Raw genomic sequence first — 22,722 nt, 5'->3', positions numbered from 1 at the left:
TGTGTGTGTGTGTGTGTGTGTGTGTGTGTGTGTGTGTGTGTGTGTGTTTACCACCTTGTGTAGAGGTCACAGGACTACTTGAGATGGTTCTGTTTCCACCAGGTAGGTCCAGGATTGAATGCCTGTTGTCAGGATTGGCCTTTACACACTAGGCATCTCACTGGCTCCCCTTTCTAGGTTTTACGTGCTTCATTTGTTAATATTCTGCCTGAAACAGAATTGCTTGATATCGTTTCAGGTTTCACAGCTACCAAACAAAAAGTAAAGCATTAAAAGTTTTGCTAAGAAAGATACATGTATAAAGTTGGAAAGATCTTTGAAAATTCAAGTTAAAATATTGCTAGAGCTTGCTGACTTGCTTGTGTCTTGTTCTCTCAGGCAGGATCTCACAGTGTATCCTGGGCTGGCCTGAAACTCACTGACCTCAAATTTGAAATAATCTGTCGTAGTTTCTTAAGTACTGGGATAACAGATATGAACATATGGGCCACCATAACCTTAATTTCTTTTTCTCTTTATTTTTATTTTTATTATTTTTTTCGAGACGGGGTTTCTTTGTGTGGGCTTGGCTGTCCTAGACTCAATTTGTACACCAGGCTGACCTCGAACTCACAGAGATCAGCCTGCCCTGCCTTCCTGACTGCTGGGATTTAATTTCTTAGTTTTTAAAAATACTTTTTTTATAACCAAGGTGAATGAACAAGAGTAAAATTTCAGTCTGAAAAAGAAGATATGTTCCATTAAGCCTTCCCAGCATCCTCCTTCCTGTTTGCCCAGTTGATGTCTCTAGAGGCAGACCCTCTTAGCAGTTTCTTGTACATTCTTCTGAAGACCCATTATGCGCATAGAGGCCTAAAGCATATTGCCTATGCATTGTGGTTATTGAATGTGGATTAGCCATAGTGGATTTTACACTCTTGAGTGAAAAAGATTAAATATTCACTAATAAAGCACTGTTTTAAACATTAAGGATATAGTTATGAACAAATACTTGATCTTGGTTAAAAGACTGGGAAGTGATAATGCAAATCATATTTTAAAAACAGTCACTGGCACTTATCATTTTAATGTTGAGCATACAGATTCAGTAAACATAACAGGTAGTAGTCAATTACAAAGAAGAGTAAGGCAAGATAAATAGTTAGAGAATACCAGGGATGGAGAATAAGACTTTTAGATCAAGACAGGCTTCTTTGTCATACAATTTAAAAACACAGATTTGAGTGAGAGAACATAGCAAGGATCTATACGAAATACATTCTGGGCTCAGGAAAGCGTAAAAGCCCTGAAGCCAAGAGGTTTTGGTTTTTGCCTCTGTCATGTGCATAGAACACTATGAAATAAAGTTTAAGCGTTGTGTCTGTACATAGCAGTGTCTATAAATTCAGTTAGCCAGTCGTTCCTAAACTGAAGCTAAAATTATTAGGAAGTCTAAGTTACTAGTTATTGCTGTGTAAACTAAACATTTTATCTTTGTGATCTAGTGACTCTTTTATGAAATTGTCAAATGCATCCAAAAATACTAGTTTTAGAAAGTTACCTATGGTTTTTATTTTTAAAAAGATACTTTGAAGTTTTTTGCTTATGATTTGAATGAACATAAATTTTATATTTTAATTAATTTCCTAATTATGTGCTATTGTTAGTGCTGTATTTAGTTTGTTTTTTGAAGACAGGGTGTCGTGTAGAACAGGCTAGCTCAGAACTCATTGTGTAATTGAAAATGACCTTGAATTTCTGACCCTCCTGAGTACCCATACCTGACTCAGGAACATGATTTTGCTTTTGGTTTTTCAAGACAGGGTTTCTCTGTGTAGCCTTGGCTGTCCTGGACTCAATTTTGTAGACCCGGCTGGCATTGAACTCACAGTAATTCACCTTCCTCTGCCTCTCTGTGTGCTGGGATTAAGGAACATGATTTTTAATGATTTATTGGTAGAACTCAGCTTCCTTAAGAGTTTCTCAGAGAAAACCAAATACAGTACCAGAATTGCTTTGGACTAATGATATTGAGTATTTTTAAGGTTTCTGTTTAATAAATTTCTCATTTCTTGTTTTTTTTTTTAATGTGCTAAAGTGTCTGCTCTTTCTTTTTAATACTGTTTCATTGTAATCGCTAATAATAGGCATTTTCCTGCTTTACACCAAAAGAATTACATTTAAAATGTGTGTTGTGGTTTCTTTTCTTACAGCTTGCCCAGTATTTGCTGTGCTGAAATGTTTTGATTTAAAGTTTCCTTCCTTTGAATCCTTAGTTTTCTCTGTTGCTGCTTTTTCTGTGACACAGCCTTTCATTATAGTCACTCTTCTTTTTTCCTCCCCACTTCTTTCTTTTCCTTTTTAAAGCCATGAGAAGCCGATCCATTGGTGAATGTGCTCTGCCATCGGCCTATATTCGCAGTGCTAAAAGTGCTCCTGTTCTGATCCATACTTCCAAACCCTTCTTGCCTGATATTGTTCTCACTCCCCTTTCTGATGAGCTTTCAGGTAGTGCCACCTCTGCTAATTTCTGCACCACCCTTTCACTTTTAATCCTCCGCTTTCAAATTTGCTTAATCAAATAAACTCTTCAAAGTTAATTTCTTTTGGGGGGAGGTGTGGGAAATTGGAAAATAATTGAGAAATCAACATTTTGAGTTATTTGAACGTTAATGCTATTTTTGCAGTTCATTCTGGAAGTGCTAAATTTAGTGCTGTGCCAATGTCTTATTTTTTTTTTTTATTGTAAATGGCCAAGTTGTTATATTTGATTTTTTTTTCTTTCAGGTGATTAAAAGAAATACTAGTGAATATTTGATTCATAAATGTCTCGCAAGAGATAACTTTGATTTTGCTTTATTGTTTTGATTAACAATATAGTAAATCTGAAATATTTTCTTCCTATCTTTTATATTTATGGAACTAAGTAAGAATATATTATCATTAGAGAAAACATACAATTGAATAGTTACTTTGTGATTTGTAAAACACTATGTAGAATTCAAAGGATGAACTACTTTTTAAACATTCCATGTAGCCCCAATTCCCAGGAACCTAAAAACCTGCTCAGCTTTCCCATTGAATTAGATCCAATACCAGTATGACTCACATGGATTGATTTCAATGAGTTTTAAGAACTGTACATACCCTATCACACAAATAAAATATGAAACTTTCCGTTGCCCTAAAATATCCGTAGTTACTCTATGCTGTGTATAATTATTGTGCAAAATGTGATTTCAGTTTACCTGGGCATTATTAGGCATCTTCCTAGCTCTTTGCTTAGGTGTTTCTTGATGTTGTTTCTGAAGATTACTGGTGTTTTTTGTTTTACACTTTTTTAAAGCCTAGCTTTAGTTTTCAGCAGACTGAAAGATCTGTGAAGGAAGGTGCATTTGTGTTAATATTATTTTCAGTGAATTTCCCAATGTCAATCCCATTAAGATAAAATTTTCTTCTAAATTATCAGGGTTACAATAATTAAGAATTACATATTGGTTCTGAATATATCTAAATATGTGTTATGCTTGATGGCTTTTAAATAATTAGGAATGAGAACATTTGTGTTTCTCAAAAGGGAACAGCTCAGCATTCAGTTATTGGATATATGCATTTTCTAGGTGAAATGAGTACATCTAGATAGTAGTCTGATACTCTTGGTCTTGCTTTGAGTCATGGTCTCACTTTGTAGCTTAAACTAATCTAAAACTGCATAGTTTAGGCTGGCCTGAAATTCACAGTGGTCCTCTCCCCCAGTCTCCAGAGTGCTGGGACAGCAGGTACAAGCCACCATGCCCATGCTCATGATATATTTGGGAAATAAATATTATTTTGAAACCAAAATATAATAAATTAGAGATAAATTAAATTGGTGTTTGATTTTGCAGTTAAGTGACAAATAAATAAATAAATAAATAAACAAATAAATAAATAAATAAATAAATAAATAAATAAAGTTGGCTATTTGGCCTTAATCTAAACCTTGAATGACCCATAAGATTTTTTTGTTTGTTTTTAACAGACAGGATTATTCTTTGTAGCTCTGGTTGACCTAAAATTCAGAGATCACCTGTTTCTGCCTTAGGTAGTTTTGGTATTAAAGATATGTGCCACCACGCCAATCAGATCCATAAGTATTTGATAATAAATCAGTAAAATTTAAGACTGCCAGTGCAAAACCGTAGGACAATTAGATGGTCTATAGGTAGAATTATATACACTTCAATCGATGAGAAAAATGGTATACATGTCTCTTAAATATGGCCCTTAATTCTAAATAAGTGAATGAATAAACTTTTGTCCTCAATTATAAATAAATATTTTGTATTTTCATTACTCCATTCAAACACTGTGCCTTCCTATGCAAATAGCACAGATTTTTATCTGCATATATCTAACTGTAATTTATTTACTTAAATTGGCAAACAAAGCAAAGTTTCTATCTGACAGCTGAATTAGATACAATTAAGAAAAACTAGTTTATCGTAAACAGATAAATTATTTTGCTTAGTCTCTATACTTGCAGACAGGAGCCTAGCAAAACTCTTATCAGAGAGGCTTCATTCAGCAATAATGGACACTGATGCAGACACACACAGCTAAACATTAAGTAAAGCTTGGGGAATCCTGTGGAAGATGGGGAAGAAGGATGGAAGGAGCCAGAGGGGTCAAGAACACAACAAGAAAACCCACAGAATCAACTTACCAGACCTATTAGGGGCTCACAAAGACTGAACTGCCAGCCAGAGAGCATGCTTGGGATGGACCTACGCCCTCTGCACTTATGTAACAGTTGTGCAGCTGGGTCTTCATGTGGGACTCCTAAAGCGGGAGCAGGGCTGTCTGACTAGATCGCCTGCCTTTGGATCCCTTTCCCTAGCTAGGCTGCCTTGTCTAGCCTCAATAGAAGATACATGTAGTCTTCTGCAACTTGATATGCCAAGGCTGGTTGATACCCATGGAAGACCTTCACTTTTCTGAGCAGAAGGGGAGGAAGGTGGCTGGCAAGGAGGGAGGGGAAGCTGTGATCAGGATGTAAAGTAAAAAAAAAAAATTAATAATAATAATAATAATAATAATAATAATAATAATAATAATAATAATGAAAGAAAGCATATACACCGAAAACATCTAATACAAACTATTTTTACTTATTTAGAAAAATTAAAAGGAATTTTGGTCACTAATTCTTAAATTTTGGGTTGGTTCAGATATGTCTCCTGTTATAAACACTGCTAAGTTATTTTTGTTTTTAGAACCTTTGGGACTTGTAAATTTTCTTGTCTGAGACTTTAATATATTGACAAATTATTATCTTAGGTGCTAATTTTTAACAAAAACAAGATTTTATTTAAATAAGAAGATGCTTGACTTGAAAACTATCTAGGATTCATACCAGTTATTTATGTACAATAAAGAAATGAGGATAGGAAAATGATAGAATAAATAAATCTATATTGTAGTATCCAGGATATTTTGGAACCAAATCCCTGCTTTCTTTCCTTCAGGTTTTTTTTTTTTGTTTGTTTGTTTTGGGTTTTTTTTGTTTTGTTTTGTTTTTTGTTTTTTGTTTTTTTCCCTGGCTCTCCTGGAACTCTCTGTAGACCAGACTGGCCTGTAACTGACAGAGATCCACCTGTTTTTGCCTCCCAAGTGCTGGGATTAAAGGCATGTGTCACCACTGCCTGGCAAATTTCTACTTTCTAGTTGAGAATGTATTCTTGGTGTGTAACAAACTGAACAAAGTAGCAGGCTCCCTGTTTAGTAGACACCGCCTGTCTGCTGCTAGAACACACCCATTGTCTCTTCTTCCCCATGTCTACCGGTACAGGTGTGTCCACTTATTTCACGGATTGGTTTCCCGTCAAACCAGAAGCTGCTCTGCCTCAGTGATAAACCCTTGCCATTCCTAATAGGCTGTTGATTCATTGAAAGCTGTTTGCTTCTTAACCTGCAGAACCATCTGCCTGCCACTTTTCAATTAATATGACCATTGTTCTCAGTCTTGACTGCTTCATTGGGTTTCTTGTTGGCCCTAGTGAGTGCTGTCATCTCCTCAGTTCCACAAAAGAGGCATCAGCTCCACACTGAAGGAGGAAACAGCAGCAAAAGCATCAGTAAAATATGTTTAAAAGCAGAGGGAAGGAAGAAGAGAGGGAGGGGAAAGAGAAAGAAAGGGGCAGAGAGACAGAGAGAGAGAGTTTCTCTTACCTTCTATTCCCACCATGTTGTTTGAGACAGTCTCATGTGGCCCAGGCTGGACTTGAACTCAGTATGCAGGCAAAGATGACCTTAATCCTCCTGCTTCTGCCTGCCAAGTACTGGGCCCAGACTAGGTTAAGTTTTTGTTGCTTTGTTTGTTTTGTTTTTGTTTTGTTTTCAAACTATTCCGAGTATTGCCGTAAGTAGCATGAGATATTTCTATTTCTTGCTTTGTTATAAATAAGTCATAAGGATACCTTTTAAAAAGACCTTTAACTATTCGTAGATAATATTTAAAATATTTCCCAAATGATATGGATTTTGTCTTCAATTGAGATATTATGCCTTCTGTGACAAATTCAAATATTTAGATAATATTGGCATACTAGTCATTAGAACAAATATTTTATATCTCACTGTCAAAATAATGTTCATATGTATAGTTTTTGGACATGGTCTTACTCTGTAGCTCAGGCTAGTCTCAAACTCATAGCAATCTTCCTGCTTTATCAGGATTATAGGCATGTGCTACCTGTGCCCGATGTCATTTTAGACAGTGTGGATTTTCTCAGAATATGCGCTTAGAAAAACACATAATTCTCCAAAACCAATTTGTTTATAAGTTAAGATACTTTACCACCACTGTTTTATGCAAAACATAAAATTATGCTTTGACATTGTGTCAAAGGATAATTAAAGTTTCTTTCAATTAAAAATCATTTTTCTCTTAGGACTCACAAGCAGCAAGGAGCACAGCTTTTTTTAATTAAATTTTTATTTTTTTAATATTAGTTACAGTTTATTAATTTTGTATCCCAGCTGTAGCCTGCTCCCTCATTCCCTACCAATCCCACCCTCCTTCATCTCCTCCCTGCCCCTTTCCAAGTCTACTGATAAGGGAGGTCCTCCTCCCCTTCCAGCTGACCCTAGCATATGAGGTTTCTTCAGGATTGGCTGCAATGTCTTCCTCTGGCCTAGCAAGGCTGCTCCTCCCTCAGGTGGAGGGGGAGGTCAAATAGCAACCCATTGAGTTCGTGTCAGAAATAGTCCCTGTTCCCCTTACTGGGGAACCCACTTGCATACTGAGCTACCATGGGCTACATCCAAGCAGGAGTTCTAGGTTGTATCCATACATGATCCTTGGTTGGAGATACAGTCTCGTAAAAGACCCCTGTGCCCTGATATATTTGGTCCTTGTAGAGCTCCTGTCCTCTCCAGGTCATACTAACTCTCCCTTCTTTCATATGATTCCCTGCACTCTGCCAAAGATTTGGTTATGAGTCTCAGTATCTGTTTTGATAGATTGCTAGGTAGAGTCTTTCAGAGATCCTCTGTGGTAGGCTCCTGTCCTGTTACTTGTTTTCTCCTTCCAATGTCCATCCCATTTGTCTTCTAAGTGAGGATCGAACATCTTACCCTGGGTCCTCTTTCTTGTTCAGCTTCTTTAGGTGTACAGATTTTAGTATGTTTATAAGTCTAGTACCTATGAGTACCATGTGTGTCTTTCTGCTCTTGGGATACCTCACTCAGGATGATCTTTTCTAGATCCCACCATTTGCCTGAAAATTTCATGATTTCCTTGTTCTTAATTGCTGAGTAGTATTCCATTTTGTGTATGTTCCACAATTTCTGTATCCATTCCTCCGTTGAGGGACATCTGGGTTGTTTCCAGGTTCTGGCTATTACAAATAAAGCTGCTACGAACATGGTTGAGCAAATGTCCTTGTGTTCTTGAGCAAATTTTGGATATATGCCTAGGAGTGGTATAGCTGGATCTTGAGGAAACACTATTCCTAGTTGTCTGTGAAAGCACCAGATTGATTTCCAAAGTGGTTGTACTAGTTTACATTCCCACCAACAATGGAGGAGGGTTCCCCTTTCTCCACAACATCTCCAGTATGTGTTGTCACTTGAGCTTTTGATCATGGCCATTCTGATAGGTGTAAGGTGAAATCTCAGGTTTTGTGGTTTTTTTGGTTTGTTTTGTTTTTTGAGCATAGTAGTTTAATGTAGCAGCAGATCCTCATTTCCCGGAAAAGTGACTTAAGAGAAAGTTACCACTTGTTAGCTGATGGATTCAAGGTTTGGAATGTTTTCTAAGATAAAGTAAGATGTAAAAAGGAAACGGTGGGAGACTTCACAGTGTTTGCTGACGCGTTGAAAAGAACCCAAATGTCTCTTAACAAATAGAAACCGCATAATCCAATATTTTTCAAGTTTATTTTGGCATAAACACTTCCTCTAACATTTTAACAGTTTGATATTTAGTACTATTAAGGTCCATAGAACACAAATTTAGAAGACACTGAACTAATGTTTAAATTCCAAAACCAGCACACTATGAAATCAGATTAATTTTATCAGTTTATATTGTAGGAATCTGAGTCATTGTTTGATTTTTGCATTTGAGACTTATGGAAGCAGATTGAAGTCATTGAGTTTCCTTCTTCAGGAGGTAGGTGGAAGGAGAGAATGGTGTTGGTCTAACTGATGTTACCTGCAGAAAAATGGAAATAGATCCATATTTTTCACCCTGCACAAAACTAAAGTCTTAAGTGGATCAAAGTCCTCAACATAAAACCAGACACACTTAATTGGTTAGAAGAAAAAGTGGGGAAGAGCCTTGAACTCATTGGGACAGGGGACAACTTCCTGAACAGAACACCAACAGCACAGGCTCTAAGAGCAACAATCAATAAATGGGACCTCATGAAACTGAAAAGCTTCTGTAAAGCAAAGGTCACTATCATCAGAACAAAATGACAGCCTACAGATTGGGAAAGGATCTTCACCAACCCTGTATCTGACAGAGGGCTAATATTCAGAATATATAAAGTACTAAAGAAGTTAAAAAGCAACAAGCCAAGTAATCCAATTAAAAAAATGAAGTACAGAGCTTAACAGAGAATTCTCTGTAGAGGAATATAGAATGGTAGAGCAACACTTAAAGAAATGCTCAACGTCCTTAGCCATGAGGGAGATGCAAATCAAAACAAACCTGAGATTTCACCTTACACCCATCAGAATGGCTAAGATCAAAAAGTCAAGTGACAACACATGCTGGAGAGGATGTGGAGAAAAGGGAACCCTTCTCCACTGCTGGTGGGAATGTAAACTTGTACAACCACTTTGGAAATCAGTCTGGAGCTTTCTCAGAAAATTAGAAATAGTGCTACCTCAAGGTCCAGCTATACCACTCCTAGGCATATATCCAAAATTTGCTCAAGTACACAAAAAGGACATTTGTTCAACCATGTTCGTAGCAGCTTTATTTGTAATAGCCAGAACCTGGAAACAACCCAGATATTCCTCAATGGAGGAATGGATACAGAAATTGTGGTACATTTACAAAATGGAATGCTACTCAGCAATTAAAAACAAGGAAATCAGTGTGGGCACAGAGGTCTTTTCTGAAACTGATACTCCAGCCAAGGAACACTCATGGAGATGGCCTGGAACCCCTGTACAAATGTAGCCTATGGCAGTTCAGTCTTCCATAGTAATGGGGACAGGGACTGTCTCTGACATGAACTGATTGGCCTGCTCTTTGATCACCTCCACCTGAGGGGGAAGCAGCCTTACCAGGCCACAGAGGAAGACAGTGCAGCCACTACTGATGAGACCTGATAGACTAGGATCAGAGGGATGGGGAGGAGGACCTCCCTTATTAGTGAACTGGGAAAGAGACATGAGTAGGGAAGAGGGAGGGTGGGGTTGGGAGGGGAGGAGGGAGGGAGATACAGGGGGGATACAAAGTGAATAAACTGTAAGTAATAAAAATAAAAAAATAAAAGGACCCCCCCCCAAAAAAAAAAACACCAACCCAAAAAAATCATGAAATTTGCAGGCAAATGGTGGGATCTAGAAAAGATCATCCTGAGAGGTCTCCCAGAAGCAGAAAGACACACAGGGTATATACTCACTTATAAGTGGATATTAGCCATATAATATAGTATAAATGTACTAAAATCTGTACACTTAAGAAGCTGAACCAGAAAGAAGACCGTAGGTAAGATGAGCAATCCTCACTCAGAAAGACAAACAGGATGGACATTGGAAGGAGAAAGCAGGAAACAGGACAGGAGTCTGCCACAGAGGGCCTCTGAAAGACTCTGCCTAGCAGTGTATTAAAGCAAATGCTGAGACTTATCACCAAACTTTGGGCGGAGTTCAGGGAATCATATGAAAGAAGGGGGAGTTAGTAAGGCCTGGAGAGGACAGGAGCTCCACAAGGAGAGCAACAGAACCAAGAAATCTGGGCCCTGGTGTCTTTTCTGAGACTGATACCCCAACCAAGGTCCATTCATGGATATAAACTAGAACCCCTGCACAGATGTAGCCCATGGCAGCTCAGTGTTCAAGTGGGTGCCCTAGTAAGGGGAACAGGGACTGTCTCTGACACGAACTCAGTGGCTGGCTCTTTGACACCCCTCTTCTGGGGGGAGAGCAGGCCACAGAGGAGGATATTGCAGCCAGTCCTGAAGAAACCTGATAAGCGAGGGTCAGATGGAAGGGGAGGAGGACCTCCCATATCAGTGGACTTGGAGAGGGGCATAGGAAGAGATGAGAGAAGGAGGGAGGGTGAGATTGGGAGGGAATAAGGGAGGGGGGCTATAGCTGGGATACAAAGCGAATAAATGTAATTAATGTAAAAAATAAAAATTTAATTTAAAAATAAAAAAAAAATTTCATGTTTATTTAATATAGCAGGAAGACTGCCATTTTTGCTATGTCATGGATTCTCAAATTACACTGAAGAACAACTTACCCGTTTTTTTATAAGATTTATTCATTTTATGTATGAGTGCTCTATCTGCATGTATACCTGCACACCAGAAGAAGGCACCAGATCCCATTATAGATGGTTGAGAGCCACTATGTGGTTGCTGGGAATTAAACGCAGGACCTCTGGAAGAGCAGACAGTGCTCTTAACCACTGAGCCATCTCTCTAGCCCCACACCTTACCTTTGTAAAGAAGGAAGCTGCCCTCACCTTCTAGAGGATATAAATCTAAATCTAAATCCAAATTACTTTCTGTTCTTGAATAAATGAATCTGATCTAAATGTTTAGTTATTATGTTCAGTGATAGTTCTGTTACTTTTGGGTTTTTTGTTTTTTTTTATACAAAGTCACTTTTGTAGCATAGGCTAGCTTTAAACTCAGATCCTCATCCCTCTGCCTCCCAAGCGTCAGGTTATATCCCTATTCTAGCCATCATGCTAAGCTTAGTTCTCTTACTGTTAGCATTTGCATTACAAGTGTAGTAAGTAGCAATGATAATCTCTTAGATTTTTTTTTTATGTTGTTGGGTAGATAGAATTTTTTTGTTTGTTTCTAGGTAACTTAAAGACTTTCTAATGAGTTTAGAGGCATTGTGTTAACTTCAGTAATTATTCTTTGAAAATTTTGTATATATGTGTATATATGTTTTTTATTTTGTGATTTATGGTCTCATACATATTTCTGAGGACTTATATACTTAGCACTTTAAGATTATAAAAAATGTAATGACATCATGCCTTCTTCTAAAACTGCGTTATAAACTTGAAAAAGATACTTAACCCCTCTGGGTTTCAATTTGCTCACTGTTATGAGAATTAAATGAGGTAATATCTGAATCTCTAATTTGACTTCAGAATCTGTACTTCTTAAAAAGAGATGTAAGAAGCCATAGTATCTAGAATTTGGTCGTTGTCTCAGTTAGGGTTTCTATTGCTGTGATTAAACACCATGAACAAAGGCAGCTGGGAAGGAAATGGGTAATTTCAGTTGACGACTCGTAGTCCCTCATCCAGGGAAATCAGAACAGTGGACTAAAGTCAGGGACTGATGCAGAGGCCATGGAGCAATGACACTTAGAACTTTGCTTCCCTTGGTTTGCTCAGTCTGTCCTTTTATGGAACCCACGATCACCTGCCCACGGGTGTCACTGCCTAGTGTAAGCTGGGCACATTAGTCATCAATTAAGAACACTCACGACCAGGCTTGCCCACAGGCCAGTCTGGAGGGGGCATTTTTTCAATTAAGTCCCCCTCTTCCCAAATGACTCTAGCTTTTTTCAGGTTGACATAAAACTACCCAGCAGTGATTGTTTATGAGAAGGACCACTCATGGGTAGAAGAGATTTCTCTATAGCAGATTTAAATATTTTTATCAAAAACAAAAACTGATTTTTATGGTGTACTGATTTTTTTTTTATTTTTTTACTGATTGTACTTGATGGCAAAGAATAAAATTTAAGGTTACAGTAAATAAAGTAAAACAGAAGAGAACATAAGAAAAAGGGGAGATTTCCATTCTTAGAATACCTGGTCAGCTTGATAGCAACAGTTTAGGAAAAGGTGATGTCTTGGTCCTGCATAGTGGAGCAGCATTTCTAAGAGTCTGCAGTGGAATGCCTAGATTAGATTTGTGTAAGATCTATTTTTTTTTTCTTCCCTGCTTAAAACCTGGGTAGGAAAAACTAGCAAGTTTGAATTGCTTGGCTTATTGGCACAGCTCTATCTTAAATTGCACTTCCAAATGTCTCATTACCTCACTGTCTGTATGCATGTTAACATCTTAAATGTATTTTGGTCATTTTCTAATTCATTGACACCACATGCCTTGGGTCCATCATATTTTTAAAAAATCAGCTATATATTTTAATTGGTTTTTTTTGTTGTTGTTGTTGTTGAACTTACAAAAATTTCAGAATTTTTTTTTTATTGGAAAGCATATGCTTAGCTATGTGGGAAACCATTTTTGGTATTTATATAGTTTCTACTCTGTATCATTTCTTCTTTTACAGATATTGATGATGCTCAAATACTTCCCCGTTCAACCAGAGTCAGACATTTCTCACAGAGTGAAGACCCTGGAAATGAAGTTTTTGGCGCCTTGAATGAGGAGCAGCCACTGCCTCGAAGTAGCAGCACCTCTGACATCCTGGAGCCCTTCACTGTTGAGCGAGCCAAAGGTGCAGTTCCTGTCGTTGACAGTTCATCCCGTCATGCTCCAAGCTGGCAAAGTTCTGCAGAGGCTTCTTCAATAACTAGATCCACCGAAAGCTGCATCACTGATACCCACAGTAGAGAGTCTTCTCTGGAAGTTGGTGATAGCATATATGACCATCTTTGCCATTTAATAGGTCCAGTAGAACTTGCAGATGCAGCTTTCGAACAAATCCAGTACATTGACCTTGAAGGAGATGATGATCTTCTCTCTTCCCTGAAAGAATACTTTAAGGAAAACCAGGAAAATCATAGTAAAAATGAGCTAGGTAGAGATACAGCTTCTCAGGAAGTGATTGTTGCAGGAACTAGAGATGAAATACCATCTTTAGATAAATTAGAGTGCATAGGCCAGGAAGTAAAATCAGAAAACCTCATGTCTTTTGTTGGGACTCCTGAAAATATGTCATTCCAAAAAGATCCGAGCTCAGCTGCCTCCACGAGCACTCTTGCACCTAACCAGTCAGATAGTTTTCTGAGAACACAAACTGCTGAAAAATCTAAGCAACTAAATCTTGATGAACAGTCAACGGATCCTAGTTCAGATAGCCTTTGTGATAAAGAAAAAAAGAAACATCTGTATAGACAGACAGCCACAGAAGTAGATGCCTTTGTAGATATGACACTAGCTGAAAAGTTTAAGAGTGTACAAGTTAATGAAAAAATCACCCCATATATAATGCATGCCAAGAAAACTGCGCTAAAAGCACCAGTAACCCGCAGAATGCCTCATGGTTCAAACACCAGCAAGCTTTCTCCAACTAAGAGGAGCTTGTCTGAAACAGTAACGCATAGAGCGAAAATCATGAAAATTGCTGCTAAGAAACGAAATAGTGTTCATGTTACTTTTAGACCATCTACTGAGTCTGTCCAGTTTTATAATCCTCTGGAAAACAAAGAGGCTCCATGGAAGATGAGACTACGGAAGCTCAGTGGCTTTAGCACTAGTAGCAATAGCACCACCAGCAGCACACAGACCAGCTCAACTAGCAGTACAGACCTTGTAAAACCTGGTGTGTACAGACCTCTAGATATGATTGGTGCAGCATCTGTTAGCAGAACAGTGAAGGAATCCGCAGAGATTCCCACCACCTCATCACAGAGAGAAGGAATTGCAAGTACCCAGTTAGGCAGTCGCAGTACTCTCAGGTCATCAAGTCATGAGGCAGGACTACAGCAGGGCTCCCTGGGTGGCGTTTATAAAACTGTTGTCCATGCTCTTTCGAAGCCGAAGGCAAATGTTTCCCCACAGAGGCAGAACAGAATGCCACCAGAGGCTCCACTGAGGGATCTGTACAGTCATGTAATGGGCTATTTTGGAAGGAAAGCTGCAGGTGAGCACTTACAGTGTGCAGAGCGCAAAAGGAGAAAGACAGCACCAGTCTGGCTTACTGCAACTGAAGCAAGCTATAAGCAATCAGAAAGCTTTGGGATGGTCACTGCTTCCTCTCTGTTTGGTTATGCATGCGCCTTTCCCCAGCTGTATTTTTCCTAGCATACGTATTTCTTTAAATTACTAATTTCCCTTATGAAACATTCAGTTAAACCTCTTTGCTGCTGAACAACAAAATAGAAAGGGGAAGATCTGAGGAAATTTGTAATGATCTTTTCAAAGGTCAGGTTTTTTCTGAGTGTACCATGAGTCTTGGACTTTACTGAGGAGTTGGCTGTACTTTTCTTGCCCCACTACTTTATGTCTTAAAGGGCATTATCAGTATCTAACTGATTTTTTTTATTCTTACTACTAACTTAGTTGTCTTTATATTTTTTCCTTGGTAGAAAGTTACTTTGACATTTGACATAATAGAAACCAAAGTCCTACAACCATCATCATTATACTTAAATATCATTGAAGAGGAAATTCTTTCTTTACTCTCAAAGATTTAGTCACTTTCCTTTTAAGGCATTTCTGAAAAAAAAATGCTGGAGTCTTTTAGTTTTTTCGTTTTAGTTAGTGTATAGAGTATAAGTTATATCTTTGAAAGATTTAAAACTTCGTGAGATTTTAAATGTGCATTAAGGTTTCATGATAGCTATTATTGTTTCAAGATGGAACCTAAATGTACAGAATTAGTGAAAGAAAACAAGATTGTAGTAACCATTTTGTCTTGTTTCAAAATTAAAACAATGTTACTGATAGAGAAACTTAATTTTCAGCAGTAAGGTAGGTTTCGATTTCATTTGTTTTAACATGGTTTTGTTAGCATGATTAACAACGCTGTATAATGCATTTTGCATTGAGCCATTAATGCCACTTGAGGGCAGTATATTACAGCTTAGCAAAGCCTGGCCAGTAATATAAAGATAATGGTATTTCACAGTCTGAAATTCTTGGTGGTTCAGTAGGAATATAAATAGTGCTGGTTTTCATTCTACAGAGAAACAAACTTTTCAGCAGTATGAAAGTGACATAAATATCTTATGTTCCACAAATTAGTTTCCCAAATGAAAGTAAATTTTTACTGTAAAATCATATTGTAGTATTAATGTCAAACAAATCAAATAACTGTTTTATTTTTTCTTGAATCTTGTGAAAATTGAAGCTTTTTTTCTTCAAGCACTGAACTTAGATTAAACCTAAAAACAGTATATCAAATCATGAAATTTTTATTTATGTCCAAACCTAAATGTGTCTGTGTCTTACTGAGATTTGCATGAATTGAAAGGATATATTCCTTGTAATTATTCTCTGAGGAAAGAGGGAAATTTTGAATTCTTAATGCTCTATAACAGCATAGAGTGGGAAGGAAGAAAAATATACCAGTTTCTTTATAAGCAATATTAACCTGACTTCAACTAGTGCTTACCTCTAGCTTTCTGCTGTGTGAGGTCATACTGAAGATTGACTAACATCTGCTTAGTTAAGTAAAATAAAGACAATTTACTAATTCTTAAAAATTGAATCTGAAAAGAGGGAAATTATTCATAAGTGCATGTTGGCAAATAATTGAAATGGCAGAGGTACTTTATTTTGGATTATTTTTGTTTTACATTTAGAAAATACAGTTAAGTTGTTGCTTACTATATGCAGCTATTCATTTGCTTCTAGTAAATAAAGAGGACACGGGCCCCAGACTGCCTCCTCTTAGTAGTGATACTGGCGGTGGCAGTGCTAATGTCCCTGACCTGATGGATGAGTTTATTGCGGAGCGACTTCGAAGTGGTAATGCCTCGGTAAGCTTGGGTTGTGTTTAATTTGTTTTTTGAGACGAAGGTAGAAAACAAAACAAAACAAAAAAATAGGTATCATATATATGTAGAGATATTTCAGATTTTCATTTTCCTGAAATTTAGCTATTATTTATGAAGTACTTAAACATTTTAACATGAATGTATTGATTTTCTGTGTCTGTCTGTGTGTGCATGTGTGCCATGCATGTGCAGCTCGGAGGACAGCTCAAGGGAGTTGGTTCTCTGCTTCTGCCCTGTGCATCAGCCTTTACAGTAAGCACCTAAACCCCTAACTGTCTTGCCAGCCATTAAAACTTTTTGAAGCTGGACTTAGTGGAGCAAACATCGACCCAGGTGCTCAGGATGCTAAGGCAGGAAGATAGCTAGTTCAAGGCCTCGCCCGGGTACAGTGTAATTCAGAAGCCAGCACAACACAGTGCACCCTGTCTCATGAAAGTGAAAAGAGCTGACAGGACCTCAGTGGCCACATCGGCAGTGTTTGTGCTTGAGTGTGTGTGTGCAAAGATCTTTTTGGTTTTTGTTGTTTTTTTTTTTCAGACAAGTTTTCTCTGTGTAGCCCTGGCTGTCCTGGACTCACTTTGTAGATCAGGCTGGCCTCAAACTCAGACATCTGCCACCTAAGCTCTGGGATTAAAAGTGTGCACCATCATACTCAGCTTGCAAATTTTTTTATTCAAATACATAAAACATTGAGGCTTGTAGCTTTCACTAAAGAAACACTGGAACATCTATTAGTAGTTACAAGCCACTACCTTCCTAGTTCCCCTTACTTACATAGGTTGCTGTTACTGTTACTGATGGAAGTGACTTAGCCCAGTTCCTATAGTGTTTTGTTGTTGTTGTTTGTTTGTTTGGTTGGGTGGCTGGCTGCTAGGTTGGTTTTTGTTTTCTGAGACAGGGTTTCTCTGTGTAGCCTTGCTGTCCTGGAACTCACTCTGTAGACCAGGCTGGCCTCAAACACAGAGCTATCTGCCTTCCTCTGCCTCCCCAGAGATGGGACTAACGGTGCGAGCTGCCATCACCCAGTGCCCAGTTCCTATAGTTTTGATAGCATAAACATTACTTAACAATGCACATACGTCCAGAATCAGTGTTAAAATTTACCTTTTATCTTAAATATTAGATAATCAGAATGAAAAGAAAAGCTAATGTATCTTTATTTCTCAATTTCAGAATTGCTTTTTAAAAACTGTTACACTCCATTTGGGTTTTATTTTGTCTATTACATTTTCTTTGGCTTACTTTTATTCGAGTTTTCTTTGAGTAAGAATTATTTTAGAGTCATAAAGTGACATCTTTGCTGTCTTTACACTCACTGTCTCTTTTGTTTGCTTCCCGTAAACTTTATTTTTCTTCTGTTTAAGAGCCTTAGACCCTTAAGAGCATCACCACACCTGATACTTGAGTCTGCTTTCAATGGAACTGCAGCTTAGGCATCAGGTCCATGTCATTACATAGTATTTAGATTGTTCAATAAGTATCTTTCTCTTTTCCAGCTGAGGTCCTAAATATCAGCATTTATTCTGAGGAGTATTTTGAAAGCTAAAGGTTTCAAGTGCCTAATTAAAAATATTTTATTTTTAAAACGTTCCTTGTTTTAGACTATGACAAGAAGAGGAAGTAGTCCAGGTAGTCTTGAAATCCCAAAAGACCTTCCTGACATTCTGAACAAGCAGAACCAGATGCGTCCGGTTGATGACCCAGGTGTACCCTCAGAATGGACATCTCCTGCAAGTGCAGGGAGCAGTGATCTTATGAGCTCAGATAGTCATTCGGAGTCTTTCAGTGCCTTTCAGTGCGATGGCCGAAAATTTGACAGCAAGTATCTTTTACTGTTTGAGCATAGTTTCTGTTTATTGTTTCTAACCCATGAATTCCATAGCTTTTACCTTGTCTTGTTGTTAGTTGGGTAGTTGGTGCATATTTTGTTTATACTTTGTAGTAAAATTCTGAAGAAAGTTTTAGGGAATTATCTGAGGTTGAGAACATTTTATTTTGCCAAACCAAGGACATTTAAAGGAACCAAAACCACTGTTCATCATAAGATAAATTACATTTTTGAAACAAAAAAATGTGAAAAGAAAATTGATTGAGAATGGTCTTAATCTTAAACTAAAAGACCAGAATGGTTATGAAGTGCTGTGGTTTAATGCACATGGATTTGACTCCCGCTATCCAATTCTGTTGTACCCAGACCCTGTCCTGAGTATTCCTGCATGTTCAGTTATCAGCAGTTATTACTTTGTACCATATGTCAGTATATCATGATGCTGCTGAAATTCTCCCTACACTGAGTGTTCAGAGAATAACGTTAAAAAAAAAACAAAAAACAACAACCTTTGGGAATCCAAGTTTGTGAAGAGCTGGGAGGTACATTGGCGTATTGTATGTGTCCTTCCTTTATGGGTTGATTATAAAATATCCTGAGCTCAAACAGACAGTTTTTAGAGATGATGATTATGATGGGGGGGATGCAGACTGATTTTTAAAATAATAGAAAGTAGTTAAGTGTACTACCAGCTATCAGAAGCTACATAAAGAATGGTGCTGGAATGTCATTTTAAAATAATTAATGTTAATAATAAGCTGTGACAATCTTAAAATGTTTATAATTGAGATCTTCAGAGTTTTACTGCATTTTACTTGCCACAATGTAATACAAAGCGTAGACTGAGAAGAATGTGAACTTGTGAGTAGTGTTGCTCTAGAAATAGCATTTCTTTTTTTACAGACTTTGGCTTTGGGACTGACATCGGGATCCCGTCCTCTGCTGATGTGGATTCAGGTTCTGGCCATCATCTGAGCACTGAGGAACAGGAAGTGGCTAGCCTGACAACACTTCATTTAGATTCAGAAACAAGCAGCCTTAATCAACAGGCCTTCTCTGCTGAAGTTGCAACAGTTACTGGTAAAGCAACTAGGGATGCTATTTAAGCTTGGCTCCTGAACTTCCAAAGAATCCCTTAAATTTCTACAGCTTGTATGACCTACTCACTACTATTTCAGTGGTTGTTTTGTTTTGTTTTGTTTTGTTTTTAACAGTGGAGAAAACAAAAGTAGTTTCTTAACATAAAGTACATACAGGTAAGCATAATTAGTAGAAATATAAAACACTCTGCAAATAAGAAGACAGACTTGTTAATATACTAGAATTTTGTAGTTACCCAGGAAGTTATCCTTTTCAGATACTTTTTAAATGTCACCAAACCCAACTTTAATATAACAAGTGGCATTCTGGAGGTAGAATCATATTAAAAAGCAGAGGTTTCATTGCAGGGTTAGTGTAGATTCAAGTGAGCTTGAAGTTTCTACTGTGTGATCGAAACTTACACTGTGGTTCGACCTATACTCTTGATTCTCCTTAATCAATGGTTAGTCATTCTAGTTAACAATCCTGAGGTAGTAGCTCATGGTTCTAAGCAATATAATCTCTCTAAAAACAGAGACATTTTCCCATGCAAGCTTGATTCAGATTTTAGTTTATTTAAAACATTTGTAAAACTACCATGTTTTTCAAAGGTTATTACAATGTAAAAGAAAATATCAGGGCTGGAGAGATGGCTCAGAGGTTAAGGATACTGGTTGCTCTTCCAAAGTTCCTGAGTTCAATTCCCAGCAACCACATAATGGCTCACAACCATCTATAATGAGATCTGGTTCCCTCTTCTGGCAAGCAGAATACTGTATAAATAATAAATAAATCTTTTTTTAATTTTATTTTTTTCTTATCAGTTACATTTTATTAACTCTGTATCCCAGCCGTGTCCTGCTCCCTCATTCCCTCCCAATCCCACCCTCCCTTCCTCATCTCCACCGTGCCCCTTTCCAAGTCCACTGATGGGGGGGACCTCCTCCCCATTCATCCGATCCTGTTTTATCAGGTATCTTCAGGACTGGCTGCGAAGCCCTCCTCTGTGGCCTAACAGGACTGCTCCTCCCTTGGGGGGTGGGGAATAAATAAATCTTAAAAAAAGGAAAGAAAATATCACCACACTTTTTTCTTATGTCTCTATATTCATCAGAAATAAAGTTCCAAGAGCTAGGGAGATGGTACCATGGGTAAAGTACTATCTGAGCAAGCATTCAGGTGGAGATTGGATTCTACCCTTGTAGGAGCCAGTCGCGGCAGTCCATTCTTCTTACTCTGTCGGAGTGTCAAGACAGGCAGATCCCATCGCTGTCCCACCAGTGTTCCAAAACAGAAAACTCCAAGTTGAGTGAGAATTGGTATCTCAGATTGAAAGCTGGACAGCAATAGAAAAAGACATCCTAATATCAGCAGTCCAGCCTCACCATGCTCCTACATAGGCCACATGGATGAGTGCACCTGCACATACATGTACATAGACACACAGAAAAGTAAATGAATGAATCAGTAAATCAGTAAGAGCTCCAAATAAGAAAGTCTAAAAATTAAATTTACATATAGAGGAATTGGTTCTATGTTTATTTATATCTGTACAGGCTCAGAAAGTGCTTCTCCAGTCCATTCCGCTCTGGGATCCAGGTCACAGACACCTTCCCCTTCTACGCTGAATATAGATCCCATAGAACAGAGGGATCTCCAGCTCGACGAGAAGCTCCACCACTCTGTTCTTCAGACCCCAGACGATCTAGGTAACAACTGATATTTGCTAGTGTCAGGAGAGCTTAAGCTATCATAGCTGTGATTAAGGATACTTTCATAAGTCTTTGGCTTTTCTAAGTCTTCTCTTATTTTTCTTGCCCTTAAAAGCTACTATTAAAATAGCTCTGATTTTTTTTTTTACATTTTATTATAGTTGTTTACAGCCTTATCACTTTTGTTGTATTATTATTTATTGTGACTTTCACTCTCCCTCTTCCCCTCCCTCCCTCTTCTTCCTTCCTTCTCTTTCTTTTTTTTGAGATGGGGTCTCCCTGTGTAACCCTGGCTGCTCTGACCTAGATTTTGGAGGTCTGCTGCCTCTGCCTTACAATTGCTGGGATTAAAAGCTTGGTACCATGCCTGGTTCCTTGTTTTAAAATTGTGACTTTCAGACAGGGTGTTTCGCTGTAGCCCAGGTTGTCCTCTGACTCCCCTTCTCCTGCCTCAGCCTCCTGAGTGCTGGGGTTCTAGGTGTCTCCCCGAGCTTCAGGCCTCACAGTGTTGTACTGAGGATCTTGCTCACTCGCAGGAAGAAGTTAACAGCATTCTCTTTTGTCAGTCAAGCTTTCAGTAAAACAATTTGTCAAATTAGCAATTATACCTGTTTTTTGTTTTGTTTTCTCAGTGCAGGTAACAAATCCTGAGTGGTATGGAAAGGACATAGTTGACAGGACATTGATAAGTCCTATTAAGAGTATTTTCATTCTTCATGCAGCACACTAACTCTTACAAAAGGAGGAGGAGAAAGCTGTTTAACTTCTGGGCTACTTCAAAGGGTTCATTCCTTTTTCCCTGCTCAGTATTTCTGAGGTTATTTTATGTTGTTTTTTCATGTTTTGTTGATATTTTTTATTATTGGGAAAATAGATTTTTCTCTCATACAATACACCTGGACCACAGTTTTACCTCCCTCCCCTCCTTCCAGCTCTCCTTCTCCCCCAGATCCACTCTCCTACATTTGCTCTTCAGAAAAAAAACAGGCCTCCAAGAGATAATAGCCAAACAGGACAAAACAAGATGCAAAAAGACAAGGCAAAAGCCCTCATGTCAAGGCCGGACAAAGCAACCCAATAGAAGGAAAAGAATCCCAAGAGCAGGCAAAAAGAGTCATAAACGCACCCACTCTGCTGTTAGGAGTCACAGGGGAACACCAACCTAACAGCCACAACATATATGCCAAGGCCCTGGTGCAGACCCACACACACCCCACGCTTGCTGCTTCAGTCTCTATGAACATATGTGATCCCTGCCTAGTTGATTCAGTGGGCCGTGTTCTTCTAGCATCTCAATCCCCTCTGACTCCAATAACCTTTCCTTCCCATCTCTGGGGGAGGGATTCAATGGAGACCTCCAATTTAAACTCTCTCTCTGCATATGGATATGGCTGTGGCTCTCTGCACCTGCTACCTCATGTTGCCAGAGCAAGCCTCTTTGATGACGACTGGACAAGGCTCCTGTAGCAAAATATTATTAGGAATCATTTCATTAATTTTTTTTCTGTCAGTTGTGTTTGATTTTACCCTAAGCTTCTGGCTCCTGGCCATGCAGGCAGTGTAGGGCATGGGCTTCCTTTTATGTCTTGGACCTCAAGTTAAATCAGACACTGGTTGGCCCCTTCCACAAGTTCTGAGCCACCATTGCCCCAGCACATTTTGCAGGCAGGACAGATTATATGCCCAGGGCTTTGTCTAGGTGTCCAGGTTTCTTTTTCCACAGCCTGCAGAGTACC

At 38.3% G+C, this 22,722-nt stretch overlaps 1 protein-coding gene across 3 annotated transcripts in view; it reads left to right on the top strand.

Annotated features, from left to right (window-relative positions):
* Positions 1-22,722, top strand: part of Ralgapa1 (Ral GTPase activating protein catalytic subunit alpha 1) — a 230,518-nt gene that overhangs the window by 83,204 nt on the left and 124,592 nt on the right. Inside the window, exons 17-22 of one of the 3 annotated variants that reach the window (XM_055608684.1) lie at positions 2,347-2,487; positions 12,973-14,508; positions 16,224-16,348; positions 17,968-18,184; positions 19,098-19,274; positions 20,831-20,983. In XM_055608684.1, coding sequence (XP_055464659.1) covers positions 2,347-2,487; positions 12,973-14,508; positions 16,224-16,348; positions 17,968-18,184; positions 19,098-19,274; positions 20,831-20,983 — 2,349 coding nt within the window. The remainder of the gene's footprint in view (positions 1-2,346; positions 2,488-12,972; positions 14,509-16,223; positions 16,349-17,967; positions 18,185-19,097; positions 19,275-20,830; positions 20,984-22,722) is intronic. The other 2 variants (XM_055608685.1, XM_055608686.1) reach the window with 2 other exon arrangements.

Source organism: Psammomys obesus, unplaced genomic scaffold (assembly GCF_907164565.1).
Source record: "Psammomys obesus unplaced genomic scaffold, mPsaObe1.curated_primary_1811, whole genome shotgun sequence".
Taxonomy (NCBI): domain Eukaryota; kingdom Metazoa; phylum Chordata; class Mammalia; order Rodentia; family Muridae; genus Psammomys; species Psammomys obesus.
Note: the sequence above shows the minus strand (reverse complement) of the source record. Positions and strands in the feature narration are given on the sequence as shown.